Below are 18,233 nucleotides of genomic sequence, written 5' to 3' on the forward strand. Positions count from 1 at the left end.
CTGTGCCCCCCGATCGTCCCTGCGTCCCTTGTGGTCCCTGCGCCCCTCCCCCCGGTTGTCCCTGCCCCCCAGGGCGCTTCCCCGACCTTGCGCCGCGCCCCCCCCCCACGCCGTCACCCACCAGTACCGCCGTCGTTGCTTGTGCAGGCCATGTCCAAGTCCCTGAAGAAGCTGGTGGAGGAGAGCCGGGAGAAGAGCCAGCCCGAGGTGGACATGAGTGACCGTGGCATCTCCAGCATGCTGGACATCAGCGGCCTCTGTGAGTGCTGGGAGGTCAGGGGATGGCCTCAGGGTCAGGGGGCAGCGGGTGTGTGCCCCCATGGAGAGGACCAGGGAGAGGGGACGGATAGGTGCCCCTGGAGATCCCGGGGGAGGTGGACAGTCAGGCCAGCCGGATCCTCCTAAGGCCTGTGAGCCTCCAGTTGAGGGGAGTCGGGGGTGGCAGGTCCCCCAGGGACAGACCCTGCTCACCACCTGCGGGGAGCTCAGGCGTGTCTGGAATGAGAACCTCAGCTCCTTGTGGCACTTTGGGGCTTCTCTCTGCAGTTCACTCAGTGGCCCCTTGGTTTCCAATTGTGGACCGTTTTGAGCCATTCTTCCTCTCTCCCGGTAGATGTCCGCTTTGCTCCTTGAGCAGATGTCTCGTGTAACATTTTTGTGCCTAGAGTATCTTGAGATGCCCTGACTCATTGCGTTCCTTGAGGTGTTTGTTGTTTTTCTCCTGGAGCTGACCTGCTGTCTTCCCAGCTAGCCTCTGCATCCTGTGTCTCTGCCCCCTGGCTTAGCAAGGCCAGGCGAGGGTGGCCGATTCCATGGCATGTCCCCATCAGAGGGGGCAGCTGCTGTACCTGCTATGCGGTGTGGGATGATGGTCTCGCGTTGCCAGGTCTTTTTTTCCTTTGCCATTTATTTTTAAGAAGTCAAGAACACAGGGTTTTATGTGGGATTTTCTAATTTTTAAATCTTGGCCACTAATTTTGGTGTTTCCAAAAATGACTTTGTACTGAATAAAACATGAATTGGGGCTGTGTGTGGCCCCGTTGCCAACGGGGTTGCCCCACGGCCTCCCAAATCTGGCCACGGCCTGCCTTTGTCCTTCCAGGAGAACTGAACGAACCCTCCCCCTGAGCCAGGCACCTCCCCTTCCTCCTCTTCACTGAAATTGTGGTGTGTCCCGACCTGCTCTGGGCCTCCAGGCTGCTGGACTCAGGAATCCAGAGCTTCCTACTGGGAGGCTGGGGGGACCGAAGCGCTGTTTCCTGGGTCCCTGTGGGTGGCCACCGCGAAGGGAGATACCATCCATCTCCGGTTGTACCAGTTAGCAGCTTGGCCTCGGCCTGCGTCAGGCCTGTGGGGTGCTGGACGCTCTCAGGGGTGCTGTGGGCCCTCAGGGGTGCCGGGCCTTCAGGGGTGCTGGGCCCTCGGGGGTGCCGAGACTCTGGGGACACTGGGCCTTCAGGGGTGCTTGACTCTCATGGGTGCTGGGCCCTCGGGGATGTTGAGCCCTTGGGGGTACTGAGACTCTGGGGATGCTGGGCCCTCGGAGGTGCTTAGACTCTTGGGGATGCTGGCCTTTTGGGGATGCTGAGACTCTCAGGGGCGCCCTTGGGGGTTTTGGCCTCTCAGGGTGCTGACGTGTTGGGATGCCGGGCTCCCGGGGCCCTGCGCTGTCACAGAGGGCCTGGGTGTGCCCTGTCCCCTGCCACTCACTGTCCCTGGAGCGGATGGAGAGGCTGCCTGCAGCGGGGCTTTTCCTGTCGGCTTCTTGAGGAAGCCTTGTGCGATGTTTGAAAGTGGATGAGGGGAAGCTTTTTCAGCTCACCTCCGCTATCTCTTTTGAAGCCTTGGTCTTGTTGAAGAAGAGATAGCCACTTGTTTCCTGAAAGACATGTTCCTGGCATCACAATGGGTGGTGAAATGCAAAATCATTTTTAACTTTCTCCCAAACAGCAGCTCAGGAAGTGGGGAAGTGAATGTGGAGCTCCATCCAGGGCTCAGCACTGTGGACATGGGGGCCTGCCCGCTGCAGGTCACAGGGCAGCCCCTCGCTCTCCCCAAGCCCTGCATGCTGGGCCCTGTTCCCGGGACCCTTCCCGAAGCCTACTCCTCAGCCAGGCCCCTTCACAGGGAGTACGTGATATTTATTCCTCGGGTGTGCTGAAGTACCTGACGGTGTGTGAGCTGCAGGGTGAGGGCTCCTGTGCGCCTCTGCTTGTGAAATTTGACTTAACTGGAATTGCGCGCACACTTTTGGGGCTAAATACAAGCGATTCAGCTGCTTGTACAAAAGGTGATTATTCCTTGTGTCCTGAGCTTCCTTCACCACCTGTTACGTTTCACTGAAGACAAGCGGGAATTCAGCTTTGCAGGTAAGAAGGGAGGCTGGAGCGCATGCCAGCCCAGGACGCCTCCTTCCTGCAGGGACTGCACTTCGGGGATGCAGCCCTGTCCTTCCCGTGTCTCAGATGCCCGCGCCTCTGGGGGTGCTTGCTGCAGAGGCCCACCCAGGGGCCATGGTGGAGGCAGCATCCCCTGTCCCCTCGCTGGTCAGCGTCCCCCGTTCTACCCCCACCGGGCAGCATCTCCCGTACTGTCCTCCCCCCGCACTGGGCAGTGTCCCCCCTGTCTGCCGGGCCTTGGTGCCTTCTCTGTCCCTGTGCTTAGCCTCAACGTGGACCAGCTCCTGCGCCTCCCCTGGTCCGAGCTCCCCGTGGCCGGGTGCCCCAGGCTTGCAGTGGGGGGGGGGGCAGCGGGGCTGGGCATGTCCCTTTGGGTTGTCTTAGAGCCAGGCTGGGACGTGGCCGCACACCCTCTGTATTTCCTCCCCTTCGCCGTGTCCCACCAGCCTGCGTCTACCCTGGGGCACCCTTGGCGCCCAGAAGTCAGGGCCTGCGTCCTCTCACCGGAGCGGGGTGCCCGGGGAAGCTCCTCTGGTGCCAACACTGCCGTCCACCCGCAGCCGGGCGCCTGCGGTCCTCTCGGCAGGTCTTCTTGTGACTTTAGTCTCTTGAGACCCATCGGCTTCGAAGTGGCCGAGCCTTTGCTAGTCATCTTTCCGGTTAGGCTGAAATACCTTTCAGAGGACCCTCTGGAAGGAGTAACAGCCTGCCTCCAGGGGGCCAGCTTTCTGTGTTCCGCAGGACACACAGCGTCGCCCTCCGGGCTCGCCTGGGAGCGGCCGGCGCAGGTGTCGGGGCCCTCGGGAAGGCCACGTGCAGGGTCTGACCTGTGGGGGTGACCCCTCTGCTGTGCCCTGGCCCTCCCTGGCCAGTGGCTCCCCTGCCAGTGGCCGCTTAGCTGCCGCCCCAGCTGCCCACCTGTGCCCCTGCCTGGGTCCCCTGGTGAGCTGGGAGCTGCCTGCGGGCGTGGCCACTTTGGCCCTGTGTGCCGGCACCTTCCGAAGGGGAGGAGGAGCACCCGAGGAGATCGGGGAGCATGTGGCGCGCCCCCTCCTTGTCCAGGACCGGGCACAAGTGGAGAGGACAGGCTGGCCACTCCATGTCACTGAGCTGAGTGAGGCAGTGTTTCCAGTGGCTGCCCGCACAGTGCCCAGGTCTGCAGCCCCTGGAAGCTGCCCCTTGGTGACCCACTGTGGACGCAGGCAAGGTGCTTACCCCTGCCTGGTGGGGTGTGGTGGGTTGCTGTGAGGTAGCAGCTCAGAGCGTCCAGTGCCCACCTGGCACAGGGCATCCTCAGGGCCGCATGCGCGGGGCTTTGCTGCTGATTTCCTGTGATGGTTTAGAACACCAGGAAGTCTCTTGGGTCCTTGGATGTCTTGGTGCCAGGGCGTCCCCAGGGGGGCTGCCCCTTTGCCGCAGGGTCTCTTCCTGCCTGTGCCCGTTACCTCCTTCTCACCTGGCGTGGGAGTCCAGGAGAAGGGTGCGGACACCCTGTGGGGAGAACCTGGCGCAGCTGTGCTGTGCCTCCAGGGTTAAAGAACCAGGGCCAGGGCTGGGTGGGGGACCACCCTGGCCAAGCTGACCCCTGCTCCCGCACCGCCCCTGCACCCAAGCTGCCCTCTGTGCCTGAGCCACACGCTGTGCCAGAGCTGCTCCCCATGCCCGAGCTGCCCACGTGCCCGAGCCGCCCTCTGTTCCAGAGCCGTCCACTGCCCAAGCCACCCAGTGTGCTCGAGCTGCCCTCTGCGCCCAGGCTGCCTACTGCGCCCGGGCTGCCCACTGCGCCCGAGCTGCTGCCCACATCTGACCGGGCCCTGTGCGCCCCCTCCCCCTGTGTTTCCCCTCCAGCCCTGGCCCGTGGGCAGCTCTCTGAGAGTTTGGGTGGCCTTGACGGGTGGGCATTCCTGGGCACCTTCAGAACCTGCCCTTCTTTGCCCTCCCCCGGCCCCGAGCAGCCCCTGGACCCAAGTCTCCCTGCACAGTGGCCCTGAACCGCTCACCCAGATGCCACTTCCAGGAGGCCAGCGCTATGGTTGCAGCCATGAGGCCGAACCATGCGTGGACACGGCTCTGTGGTGTTTCGTGGGCCTGGGGGTGAGCTCCCCCAGGAGTGCATGGGCGAGGCCGCCATCACGGGGCTGCCTGATGCTGGGTTAGCTGGCCCCAGAGCATGGTGCAGGCCCACGGCGGGATGGCGGGCCTGGGCGCAGCCCCCGTTTCCACTGTGGGGCGCAACGCTGCCCCTCCATAGACCCTCCTGCCTGCCTCTCAGCGGGCAGTTTTACCTGAGATGCGCACCTGTGTGGGCAGGTGAGAGGAGCTGGCACCCCTGCGCCCATCACCCGGCCTGGGCACGTCGCTGCCCGGCACTCTGGTGCCCTAAAGACGTCTTCTCTGTTCTCATTTTTCTCCATCTTGCCCACTTTAGGGGGTAGACCTCTACCAACAGTGAGGAAGGAAAATGTGTCTGGGTAGAGTGATCAGTGAAAGCAACAACTGAATTGATTCTCTTTATAGGAAAGACTAAGACTTTGTCACTTTCTGTAGTACTAAATACGTGTGCATATGTGAACGATATGTCAAGTGTCTGCTTGTGTGTGTATAAGTACACGTGTGCATGTGTGACGCGTGTGCATGTGTGACGCGTGTGCATGTGTGTGGGCTTGTGCATGTGCCCCTCGCTCTGCTCACTGAGAGAGCTTGGGTACTGACCCCCCGTGGCAGTGGGCACATCTCGAGCCCAGAGCTTGGCTTTGAGTGTGATCTCCCGCAGACGGGAGAAAGGGCAGACCCTGGGGCTCCTGGAGGAATGGTGCACCCCGGAAGTCCAGGCAGAGAGAGGGAGACCCCCGGGAGGGGGGGGACCCCAGGACCAGTGTGAGTACGGACAGGATGAGTTTGAGCCTCTTGTGCTCGGGAGCTGGGGAGAGCTGCCCAGAGGAAGCCGGGGCGCGTTGAGGGGGCAGGGTGGCCGGCTCGGGGGGAACAGCCGTCGGCGTGAAGCAGGGCAGCATGAGGAGGGGCGCGGAAGTGACCCCGGGCTGTGCCGGGGCCTTGTTCCAGGGTTCGGGGCCTCTAGAAGGGCAGAGACGACCGAGCTCTTCTGTAGCCGTTGGGACAGCAGCGGCACCTGCCCTGCACCCCTGGACTCAAGGCCACCCTGAGACCCCAGCATTCACAAGTGCATTTAAAGTTTGGTGAGGAAAGGGCTGTTTAGAGTGTATCACACACCCCTCTGCCCCTTACTAATTTCAAAGGAATAGAGGTGCTTGGAGGGGCTGGATGTGGGGGTGAAAGGCCACTTCCTGAGTCGGGGTGGGGGGACGGCTGCCTGGTGGGGCGCCCCAGGAGAAGGCAGCAAACCTGGCACGTCCTTGTGTAGGGGCACACTGCAAGGGGAGGGTCAAAGGTCCCGCAGAGATGGACCCAGTGCCTGTGGCATCGGGTCTGTGCGCTGCCAGACGTTCTCAGGCCAGGGTTAGACCGCAGCGAGGCCTGGGGTCCTGAGTGGACCTTCCGTCTCGGCGGTTGCATGTGGCTTTGTAGGGATGTCTGCTGAGGTTTATGGGGCGTCACAGCGGCCGCTGGTGTTTCAGGGAATCAGGTCTTTCTGCTGTTACTTTGAATTTTTCACTAACTTAGTGACAGTTTATGAGAAAACAAAATTGTGGCCATGAGTGATACACACTGAACATGCTGGGGTCTGACGCTGAGACTGCCGGAGAAGACACTTATTAACCCTTCATGAAGACACTACCGTGTTAGCGTAAGGATGTTCTTGTAAAGATAATGGAAAAATTCTTGCCTGTTTCTGCCAGTCGCTTTTTGTCTTATGACTCTTTTTGTCGGCATGTGCTTCCTTCCTTCATGCTGGGGAAGCCACCCTGTAGCGGACTCCACCTCGGGCAGGTTGGAGCTGGCGCATGGGGCACAGGTGTTCTGAAACGGCCCCGCAGTGACTGGGGGGCATGGAGGGCTGGCTGGGGGGGGGGGTGAGGATTGGGGGTGTAGATAGGGGGGTGCGGAGGGCCAGGGGGTGGGGGGTGTGAGGGCCGGGGGGTGGGGGGTCGGGTGTGGGGGGAATAGGGGTGGGGGTTGGGGGGTCGGGGGTTGGGGGGAATTCAGGGTGGGGGGAATAGGGGTGGGGGTTGGGGGGTTGGGGGTGTGGGGAATTGGGGGTGGAGGACTGGGGGGTAGGGGGTGGGAGGGTCGGGGGTGGGGGGAATTGGGGTGGGGGGTGGGGGGTCGGGGGTTGGGGGGAATTCAGGGTGGGGGGTCGGGGGTTGGGGGGAATTCAGGGTGGGGGGTGGGGGGTCGGGGGTTGGGGGGTCGGGGGTGTGGGGTATTGGGGGTGGAGGACTGGGGGGTGGGGGGTGTGAGGGTCGGGGGTTGGGGGGTCGGGGGTGGGGGGAATTGGGGGTGGAGGGCCGGGGGTTGGGGGGTGGGGGGAATTGGGGGTGGGGGGTGGGGGGTCGGGGATGTGGGGAGTTGGGTTGGGGGTGGAGGGCTGGCTGGGGGGGGTGGGTGGAGGCCCCTCGGGGTGGGCAGTGGGCGGGGCGCCAGGCCGTCCCACGCGTGGGCACCCGTTTTGAGGCGCTGGGCTTGGCCGGGCCTGGAGCTCCCTGCCCGCTGCGCTGCGCAGCCTGACGTGCCCTGTCTTCTCTTGCAGTCTCGCTGGCGCACCTCACGCAGCTCGTGCTCAGCCACAACAAGCTGACAGGTAAGTGGGTGCCGTGGGCTTCCCCCTTCCCGTGACGAGCGCGCCCCGGCCCGGCGCCCTCGCGGAGGTGAATGGTGATGGACTGTTTGGGGAAACTTGGGCCTGATTGTGCTGAGCGTGTTGTCCTGCGAGTTTTACGCTTTGCGGAGCTTTGAGGATGTTGCTTGTCGTGGACGTGAACTGACGCTAGAAATCGACGTCTTTTCTCCTGAAGTGGCTCAGGTCAGGGTGGCGGGGAGCCGCGGAGCTCTGGAGGCGTCATGAAAACTGCTGCCCCAGCGTCAGGACACATGTGCTTGTTCCCTCTGGTTCTTCCAAAGGGGGAATTTAGCTGTCGGTGTGCTCTCTTCCCTGCATGTTCAGGAAGGGAAAGGTACAAAGTTGTGCACATTATATAAATTTATCTTGCTCATTTAGTTCAGTTTTTCATGTTTTTGAGAATGGTTTTCATTCAAGCCCTGGGTGTCCGCAGAGTCATGGCGGGATACGGGGTTCGTGCCTGTGCTGTGGGGTGTCAGGCCAGAGCCCACCCTCCCATCACCTGCTGGCTGACCCCCTACCCTGGGGCTTCCTGGTCTGTGGCGAGAACTCGGTGGTGGCTTCTGGGCCCAGTGGATTGGCTGTGTGCCCCAGCCAGGGGCTCAGCCGTCCAGAGTTCAGCTGCCCAGGAACTCAGCTGTCCAGGGGGTTGGCCATGTGCTGTGCCGATGCCTTGTGCCTTTTCCAGGGGGTCAGCTGTCCAGGGAGTGGGCTGTCCAGGAGTTCAACCATCCAGGGGGTCACCTGTCCAGGGGGTGGGCCGTCCAGGGGTCGGCCGCATGCTGCCACCTCTTGTGGCAGGGCCCTGCCGTCCGCAGCACCCTGGCCCTGCACACAGTGGGCTTGCAGCTCACTTTGGAACTGCAGGATTCCAAGTTCCCCTGTAGCACGTAACAGGGCTCGCTTGCTGAATTCTCCTGACTAGCGCTACCTCACTGTTGTGGGGAAGTGATTTACGTTTCCATCCGAGAGCAAAAGGTGCTGTGCCCTGTCGTGTCAGGGTTGCGTCTCTCCATTGGGGCACCTTTCGGGAGGTTGTAGTTTGTTCCCTTTGACGTGTTCACGGAGATGGGCATCTCCAGGTCAGGGCTTCGGCTCCCTTCTCAGGGCATGAGGGAGGCGTGATGGGAGGTGATTTGGGGGGAGAGGCAGAGAGATGGTGTTAAACCATGTCTGCTCTGAAAGGTGCAAACTCCGCACTCCTTCCTTCCTCATTTTTGTTGTTTTTCTTGCCATTTGAGACAGTCCTGACCTAATCCAGCAAACTCCGATCAACTGTCCTGGTGAGCGCCATCCTGGTGCACGACGCCCGGCTGCCCCACGAAGGTCACATTAGCATTTTGGGGCTTTCTGGCATTTAATTGAATGGCTTTGCAGTGCTCTCTCAGGTGCGGGTAGTAAGTCATCCTTTGACAGGTCTGTGCATGTACATGAGTGCAGCCCCAGCTCCTCTCTGCTGACGCCGGTGCCCCTCACTCCCACCCCACTCCGCAGGGGCTGCTGATGGGGCTCCCGTGCTGAGGTCGGGGCTCCCGTGCTGAGGCCGGTGCTCCCCCACCACTCCCGAGGGGCCACCGAAGGTGTTTCTTGTTCCCTGAGGCCGGTGCTCCTCCACCACTCCCGAGGGCCAACTGGCGGTGTGCCCTGAGGCCGGTGCTCCCTCATTACTCCCGAGGGGCCACTGATGGTGTTCCCAGCGCTCTGAGGCTGGTGCTCCTCCACCAACCCGAGCGGCCACTGATGGTATTCCCCATGCCATGAGGCCGGTGCTCCTCCACTGCTCCTGAGGGGCCACTGACGATGTTCCCTGTGCCCTGAGGCCAGTGCTCCTCCACTGCTCCTGAGGGGTCACTGACGGTGTTCCCTGTGCCCTGAGGCCAGTGCTCCCTCACTGCTCCCGAGGGGCCACTGATGGTGTTCCCAGTGCCCTGAGGCCAGTGCTCCTCCACCGACCCAAGGGGCCACTGATAGTGTTCCCCGTGCCATGAGGCCGGTGCTCCTCCACTGCTCCTGAGGGGTCACTGACGGTCCTCCCTACGCCCTGAGGCTGGTGCTCCCTCACCGCTCCCGAGGGGCCTCTGACAGTGCTCCCCACGTCTGGGGCATGAAGCCCCTGCCCTTGCACTCTTCAACTGGCCGTGTCCTGTCCTGTGTCCACAAGGAGTGACTGGCTTACTCATAGGGGTCTTGAATCGGGGGCACGATGGACTGCCAGGGGCCTCGCAGCGTGTGACCAGCTTGATGGCTGGCTCTCCTGGTGTGTTTGGTGTGGTCAGCCCCAGACATGGCCCCTGAGTGCCTGGGCGTGGGGGGCAGATGCCTGCCACTGTCGGTCCTGCAGCCTGTGAGGCTGCCCAGGGCCACTAGCTCCTGCAGTTAGGTCCCCTTTGAGCCATACAGAGTGGCCTCTGGGGCAGGCGGGGGAGGGCTGCTGGTGGGCGCAGGGCTGCAGCTGCTTTTGCTGATATCTCTGAGGACACAGGAGGAGGCCAAGCAGGTCTTTTTATTCTGTTGCTTTTGATGCTAGTCTGGCCCGTGTCCTGCCGTGTGGGTCGGTTTCCTCCAGGGTAGCCGTTGTGAGGTGGCTGCTCCGGATGTGCCTCTAGAGGCCACTGTGCCCCACGCAGCTCTGCTCCCAGCCCTGGGCTGCCCCGCACTCCCTGTGCCCAGGATGCCTCGTACCCTGGACGCCCTGTGCCCTGGACGCGCTGTGCCCTGGACACCTCGGCCTGCCCTGGATGCCTGTGTGGGGCTTGTGTCTGCCGAGCTGGCCCCACCACGATGCTGTGGGTTTCCCGAAGGACGTGTGGTGTTTGGTTTTGCTCCTAAAATTAAATAAGCATTCAGTACGCGTGCCATGTGTCAGCGCCTGGTAGGCTGTTCCATGCGCCCCCTTTCTCCAGTGTCTCACGCTGGAAGAATGCCGTCGCCTTATTGCATTTTGTATTGGACGCTCATGAGCTCGTTCCTGTGGAACGTGGTTTGACATGTTCATGTGTGTCACAGGTTTTAATTCAAAAGAACAGTTTCAAACCTGGGTAAACGTGTGTTTTTTCCTATTTTTACTGATTCCTGGCTGCTGGGCCCCAGGAATGTAGGGAAGGCTGTGCACAGGGACGTGAATTCTACCCACATCTGTCATGCAGCAGTCTCTGGGGTCAACTTTTTAACGCGAATACTTCCTTAATTTTTATAAATAATTTTATTCTGACATGTTGCCTGCCCCTAAAATACGGGCATGGTGGTTTCCACCTGGTGACTGGGGCGTGGGGAGGTGGCACTCAACGTCCGTGCAGGAACACGCGGGGTGGCACCATGCTCCACACAGGGCGTCAGGACCTCCCGTGCTCCACTCAGGACGTCAGGACCCCCCGTGCTCCACGCAGGATGTCAGGACCCCCCGTGCTCCACGCAGGATGTCAGGACCCCCCGTGCTCCACGCAGGACGCCAGGACCCCCCGTGCTCCACGCAGGACGTCAGGACCCCCCGTGCTCCATGCAGGGCATCAGGTCTCACCGGGCTCCACGCAGGATGTCAGGACCCCCCGTGCTCCATGCAGGGCGTCAGGTCTCACCGTGCTCCACGCAGGACGTCAGGACCCCCCGTGCTCCACGCAGGATGTCAGGACCCCCCGTGCTCCACTCAGGATGTCAGGACCCCCCGTGCTCCACGCAGGACATCAGGTCCCCCCAGGCTCCACGCAGGATGTTAGGACCCCCTGTGCTCCACGCAGGATGTCAGGACCCCCCTGTGCTCCACGCAGGGCATCAAGACCCCCCTGTGCTCCATACAGGACATCAGGACCCCCCACCCTGTGCTCCGTGCAGGGCTCTCCCTCGTGAGGTCTTGGTGGGGTCGTTTGGGCTCCTGCTCTCAGTGGCACCTGCCTAGGGAGAGTGCACGAGTTCTCTCCGGATTGTCGGGCGTGTCCAGGCTGGTAGCCTCCGGGTCGTGGCCCAGCGTGGGCTTGCTACAGACCTTCCGACAGGTGTACTCACGCAGGGACTGGATACCCCAGTGCGAGAAAGGTGATTTCTTTAGTGGCTTAACCCTGCAGGTGTGGTGGCCGCAGTGTGTGAGGGTCCCTGTAAGGGCTCTCGCAGATGAGCTAAGCAGCACGTTCTGTGTGAAAATGTCACGTTCTCAGAATATGCAAATGCCACTACTATGAAGAGAATTAAGTGAAGCAACTTTTACAGCATAGTAAACGGGAGCCCTGCAGGTGTGATGGATTGTTGGAAGGGATGAGAAGCGGGGCCTGCCCCAGCTCCAGAGACTGAACCGCTGCTCCCTGGGGGCTTCGCTGCCCCTGAGCCTCTGCTTGTCCCCTTCCTTGGATCTTTGATGGATTATTTGTCCTGCCTCCTGCAAGAGCCCCTGTGCTTGGCTTGTTTGAAATTAAACTGCCGGGGGGATATGCAAATAGGTTGTTTTGGTGCCATGAATTTATCTTCTGACAGTATCAAAACAACGTGCTATTTGCATTTTAACAGAGTATAAATGTATTTATAATACAGAGGCTTTGATCAATCGCTTACTTTTTAAATTAGTGAGCATTTATCAGTTTAGTGCTGTCCCATCGTTTGAAGGATTGGATTTGAAAACACGTCTGCCGGGTGTTTTTCAGTCCGATGGCTGTTAATTAGACGCACTTATCTACCACGTGGTGGTTGGGTTGTGCAGAGCACTGCCTGCGGGTGGGAGTCTTTGGTTGTGTTCAGCTCTGGGGAAGCATGTAGGGCCATGAGGTGGGCAGGTGGGCTGGCCAGGTGGGGCAGGTGGGAGCTCCTGTCTGTCTGTCTGTGTGCAGCCCTGCAGCGTGTCCTCCTGACCCCATCTGCCTGCTCCACCATCCAAAATGTGCTGGTTTCGGAATCTGTTTGCTGTGGGGAAAGGAGCTTCCTAAGTGTGGTGTATAAATTCTTCCACGTTAAGATAGACATACAATCTATTTATTTTTACTAGTGGTAGGTACACCTGACACACGTTTCTGTGAGTGGACAACCTTTCACATAAGGCCCTGATGACACCGTTGAACCTGCACCGCTATCTCCAGGCTGCCTTCACCTTCCCAAAGCGAGGTTGGGCCCGTGTAGCACTACCTTGGCGTTCCCTCCTCCCCCGGTCCCACTGTTTGCTTTCAGCCTCCGTGACTTTGCTGCTGCGGAGGGTTCATACGAGTAAACACAAGGTGTCTGCCTTTGTGCCTGGCTAATTTTGCTCAGCATGGTGTCTTCAGGTGGGCCGCACTGCCCTGTGCCCCCGCACCGCGCTTCCTTCCAGGCTGGACCCTTCCCGCTTGTGCGAGCGTCTGCTGACGGGCGCTTGGCTGCCCCACTGTCTGGCAATGTGAGTAATGCTGTGGTGGACGTTACCGTACAGGGACCTGAGCACCTGCTTTGGTATTAGGAGTGGGGTTGCCGGGTCACGTGGAAACTGGGCGGAGCCTCCAAGGAGCCGCCAACCGCATCTGCACAGCGGCGACTCCATCTTCCACCCCCTTCCGTGTGGCCCAGGCACGCCTATCCTTCCATCTCCTGCTCACAGTTGTCATTTTCAGTCTGTTCTCCACAAGGGCCTTCCCACTGGGTGTGGAGTAGAACCTCTTGTGTGGCTAATGATGTTGAACATTTTTTCATGAATTCTTTTTGCCATTTGGTTATCTTCTTTGGAGAAGTTTCTGTTCAAATCCTTGGCCCTCTTATTATTTTTAACACCTTTTATGAGTGTGTTGTATTTGTTCCAAGTAATGAAAGACCGTTTTTGTAACTGTACTCTTAGCTATAATTGTGCCATTAGCTTTAGTCCATTGTTTTAGTAGGGTTCACTGTTTGGGTTGTACAGGCCTAGGTTGATTTCTTTTTGGCTTTGCATCTACTTTGCAGATTTTATTGAGATAGGATATGTTCACATACCGTATATTCCATCCAGGTATACAATCAGTTCCTCAGAGCATCCTCACTTAGTTGTGCAGTCATCTTCATACTCGATTTTAGACCATTTTCATTGCTCCAGAAAGCAAAGTATCAGATATATACACGCAAAACAGAAACCCCAAACCTGTGTACCCTCTTCCCCCATCATTGACCCCTGGCAGTGGTGGTGGTTCGCCTGTTCCTGCGGATGAAGGAATATTAAGGTCTTACTGTTAGCTGTGGTCTGTGGTTTGCAATAGGTATTTTCCCCGTAGAGCTCTCTTACTAAGTGTTCGTACAAGTGTGGTACGTTTGCAGTAGATCATGCAAGAACTTACTGATGTTTGTAATGTTGACTGGTGACACGCAAGGCTGCAAACCCCTTTACACGACGTTTGCCTACACGACAGCACTAGTAGTCACGCTTGCGGTCACGGTGGGTTCCCCTCACCTCTGTCACTCCCAGACTTCTAAGTTCACCGTCTTCAGAAGCTCTGTGTGTGGTGGATGGCTGCTCCCTTCTCTAGCTTCTATCTCCAGGTGTCTGTAGGCCACGTTTTAAGACTCTGACTTTGCATATTCTAGTTAGTTCATATCACTGAGATCGTGCTGCGTCTGTCCTTTCGTGTCAGCCTTACTTTACTCAGTCTTACGTCCTGAAGGTTCATTCACATTATCGTGGCCTCAGGACCTCCTGCAGTGTAATACTCCATCGCACATTGCACTTGTTTGAAAGCGTGTACCCAGGAAGGCCGTGTATAAATCCTGACCCAGTCTTGTGGGGCAGCTGTTTCTTTTAATCCCTATGCAGGCTGGGGTTGATTAGATTATCTCCACGGAGATGTGGCACACCCAATTGTAGGTGTGGCATTTGATTAGATGGAGATGTGTCTCCTCCCATTCCAGGTGGGTCTTCATTAGTTCACTGGAATGCTTTAAAAGAGGAAACATTTTGGCAAAACCTCAGAAATGAGAGGAATGACAGAAGCCTCAGAGCTGACAGGAACTTTGGAGCAGAGCTGACACAGATGCCGACACAAGACTGGAGACAGAGACACGGATGTTTGGAGATGCTTGGAGCCCAGCAGATGTCACCATGAGATGTTAAACCAACCAGAACCTAGAGGGAGCCAAGGGAAGCCAAGAGATGAAAGCCAGCCCTGGAGAAGCAAAGTGAGGAGTCTCCATAGGAACAGAGGCTGAAAGCAGCAGAGCCCAGGAGCAAGGGACCAGCAGATGTAGCCACGTGACCACCAGCTGATAGAGGGGTCCCTGACCCATCGGACTTCCTTGAATTAAAGTATCCTTCCCTGGATGCCTTAGTTTGGACATTTCCACTGGCTTAGAACTACGAACTTGTAACTTATTAAATTCCCCTATTTAAAAACCATTCCATTCTGGTATGTTGCATTCTGGCAGCTAGCAAACTAACACATATGTATATATACCACCTTCTGTTTATTCTCTGATCTGTTGATGGACTCCTGGGTTGCTTTCATTTTTTGGCAATTGTGAATAATGCCATTGTGAGTATTGGTGTGCAAATGTCTGTTCGTGTCTCTGCTTTCAGTTCTTAGTATATACTGAACCGAAGAATTCTTGGTCCATTTGTTTTTTTAATATACAATATGAACATTCTTTTTTTTCCATTACATTATTGTACATTCATCATCATGATCATTTCTTAGAACATTTGCATCAATTCAGAAAAAGAAATAAAAAGAAAACAGAAAAAAATTCGTACGTACCGTACCCCTTACTCCTCCCTTTCTTTGATCACTAGCATTTCAATCTACTACATTTAACATTTGTTCCCCCTATTATTTATTTATTTTTAATCTATATGTTTTACTCATCTGTCCATAAGGTAGATAAAAGAAGCAAAAGACATAAGGCTTTCACAATCACACAGTCACGTCGAGAAAGTTGTATCATTATACAATCATCTTCAAGAAACGTGACTACTGGAACACAGCTCCACAGTTTCAGGCAGCTCCCTTCAGCCTCTCTGTTACACCTTAACTGAAACGGTGATATCCATTTCATGCTTAAGAATAACCTCCAGGATAAACTCTCGACTGTTTGGAATCTCTCAGCCATTAACACTTTATTTTGTCTCATTTCCCTCTTCCCCCTTTCAGTCGAGAAGGTTTTCTCAATCCCTTGGTGCTGAGTCCCAGCTCACTCTAGGATTTCTGTCCCATGTTGTCAGGATGGTCCACACCCCTGGGAGTCATGTCCCATATATTAATTTGGGTTCTCTAGAGAAGCAGAATCAACAGGGACTACTTGCAAATATAAAAATTTATAAGTGTCTCATGTGATCACGGGAACGCGAAGTTCAAAATCCACAGGGCAGGCTGTGAAGCCAACGATTCCAGTGGAGGGTCTGGATGAACTCCACAGGAGAGGCTCGCCAGCTGAAGCAGGAAGAGAGGCTCTCTCCTCTGAATCCTCCTTAAAAGGCTTCCTGTGATTAGACTGAGCATCATCATTGCAGAAGACACTCCCCTTGGCTGATTACAAATGGAATCAGCTGTGGATGCAGCTGATGTGATCATGATTTAATTCTATAAAATGTCATCATTGCAACAGACAGGCCAGCACTTGCCCAACCAGACAAACAGGTACCACCACTTGGCCAGGTTGACACATGAACCTGACCGTGACATCCCACGTAGATGGGGGAGGGCAGTGAGTTTACTTGTGGTGTTGGCTGAGAGAGACCACATCTGAGCAACAAAAGAGGTTCTCTGGGGGTGACTCTTAGGCTTGATTTAAGTAGGCTTAGCCTATACTTTGCGGGGTTAAGTTCATATGAACAAACCCCAAGATTGAGGGCTCAGTGTATAGCTTTGGTTGTCCACACTGCTTGTGAGAATATCAAGAATTCTCTACTTGGGGAAGTTGAATTTTACCCCTTTCTTACCATTCCCCCGTGGGGACTTTGCAAATACTTTTTTATTCACTGTTCAAATCCTTCTGGGATTTTTTGAGGCCTCACTCTGGACAAATCTATAAAATCTCATTCTTGGCCCATTTTTAAATTAGGTTGTTTGTCTTTTGTCCTGCAGTTGTAGGAGTGCTTTGTATATCCTGGATTTTAAGTCATTATCAGATATGTGGCTTCCAAAATTTTTTCCCATTCTGTAGGTCTTCTTTTCACTTTGTTTATAATGTCCTTTATAATGGACAAAAGGTTTTTGTTTTATGTGTTTTTATCTTTTGTTTGTTGCTCATGTTTTTGGTGTAAAATCTAAAAATTTGTTTCCTACTACAGGGTTTTGAAAATACTTCCCTATGTTTTCTTTTAAAAATACTAGTATAGTATTAGCTTTTTTATTTAGGTCTTTGATCCATTTTGAGATAATTTTTGTATGTGATAAGAGGTGGAGTTCACATTCATTATTTTGCGTGTGGATTTTCTGCTGTCCCAGCACCATTTGTTGAGGATTCTGTTAGTTCCTTATTGAACGGACCAGGCACCTTGTAGAAAATCATCTGGCTTTGGACATGTGGTTTTATCTCTGGGCATTCAGTTCTACTCCACTGGTCTAGATATCTGTTCTTATGCCTAGCACTACACTGTTTTAATTTCTGTAGCTTTGTAGTAAGTGCTTTTTTATCATGGAGTTGTTGGTTTATAGAAAAAAATCATGCAGAAAATACAGAATTTTCATACATCTCCCTATTAGTAAGTCCTTGCATTAGTCTAGTACATTTGTTACACTTGATGAAAAAATATTATTAAAATTATTCTATTAAGTATAGTCCATGGTTTACATTGGGGTTCCCTGTTTGATATGTACAGTCCTAGGTTTGTTTTCTTAATTTTTATTTTAGTAATATGCTTATAACCTAAAATTTCTTTTACCTACATTCAAAACTATAGTGCTGTTAATTACGTTCACAGTTCTGTGCTGCCATGAGTATCATCCATCAGCAAAACTTTTCCTTCCCCCTACACAGAAACTGTACAATTTGAGCCTTAACTCCCCTTTTCCATAGCCCCTGGTAACCTCTTGTTTTGGTTTTCTAAAGCTACGGGAGTGCAGTACATCCAAAATTGATTGGATTTTATAACGGGGATTTATCAAGGTATAAGTTATAATGTCAAGGCTGTGAAAATGTCCGAACTAAGGCACCAGCGAAAGGATATCCTCACCCAAGAAAGGCCGTTCACACCGGGCTCGTCTGTCACGTGGGAAGGTGCGTGGCGATGTCTCCTTGTCATTCCCTCTGGCTTCCAGGGTCACACGGCTCTCTCAGCTTCTGTGCCAGCAAATGTCTGCGTTTCCCTGCCCTCTGCGTCGGCTCTGAACGCTCTTTCTCCAGGGGTCCTTTTAAGACCCGAGTAAACTAATTATAACCCAACTTGAATGGGTGGGGTCCCACCTGACTAGGTCTACACCAGTGGATGGATTAAGAGAACATGGCTTTTTTGTGGTATATAACAATTTCAAACCAGCACATTCTGTCCTCTTTCCAGAGGCAAAATTCATCCATTCCGTTACAATACTGCAAAACCCTTAAACCATTTCAGTAACAATACATATATGATACAGAGTCAAAAACAGTACAAAATCTCATCAAAGTCAGTTACAGGCATGGTCTGTCCTAAGGCAAAACTCTCCTCTGGCCATAAACCTTTGAGACTGAGAACAAGTGTCTGCTTCCAGTATACAAAGAAGGGATAGTCATAGGATAAGTATTTCCTTTTCCATAGGGAGAAACTGGAAGGAAAACAGGTCACAAGCCCCAAACAGTTCTGAAAACCTGAGGGCAAACACCATTGGCTTTCAGAGTCTAAGGGCCTTTTATTGAATGTCAATTCATCCTTGTGTCTTGAGAGTTCAGCTGTCCCACCCTCTCCCAGGGCCTGCACAGCGACCCCTTCCGCTCCAAACACTGGGCTGAGCATTCCAGCGTGTCCACGTGCTGGGGAGACCACCTTGTTCTCGGCCCTGCCCTCCTCAAGCATCAGGGCAGCACCTGGACCCTGCCCTCTCCAGGGTACATGCTCAACCTGGCCAGAACTGTGGGCTGTGGCCAGGCTCCTCCCAGTCCCCGGGGCATGTGCCCTATCCTCTCTGAGGCTGAGGCACCAAGACTGTTCCTGAACAACAAAACGAAAAGCGTGCTCTCTGCTTCCGGGGCAA

At 55.4% G+C, this 18,233-nt stretch overlaps 1 protein-coding gene across 3 annotated transcripts in view; it reads left to right on the forward strand.

Moving 5' to 3' along the window:
- LOC143677892 (ras suppressor protein 1) overlaps window positions 1–18,233 on the forward strand; it is a 65,647-nt gene that overhangs the window by 358 nt on the left and 47,056 nt on the right. For all 3 annotated transcript variants that reach the window (XM_077154507.1, XM_077154497.1, XM_077154514.1), the window contains exons 2-3: window positions 148–259; window positions 7,069–7,119. In XM_077154507.1, the coding sequence (XP_077010622.1) occupies window positions 151–259; window positions 7,069–7,119 (160 nt within the window). In that variant the 5' untranslated portion in view covers window positions 148–150. The remainder of the gene's footprint in view (window positions 1–147; window positions 260–7,068; window positions 7,120–18,233) is intronic.

The sequence above is a fragment of the Tamandua tetradactyla genome, chromosome 1, assembly GCF_023851605.1.
Source record: "Tamandua tetradactyla isolate mTamTet1 chromosome 1, mTamTet1.pri, whole genome shotgun sequence".
Classification (NCBI taxonomy): Eukaryota; Metazoa; Chordata; class Mammalia; order Pilosa; family Myrmecophagidae; genus Tamandua; species Tamandua tetradactyla.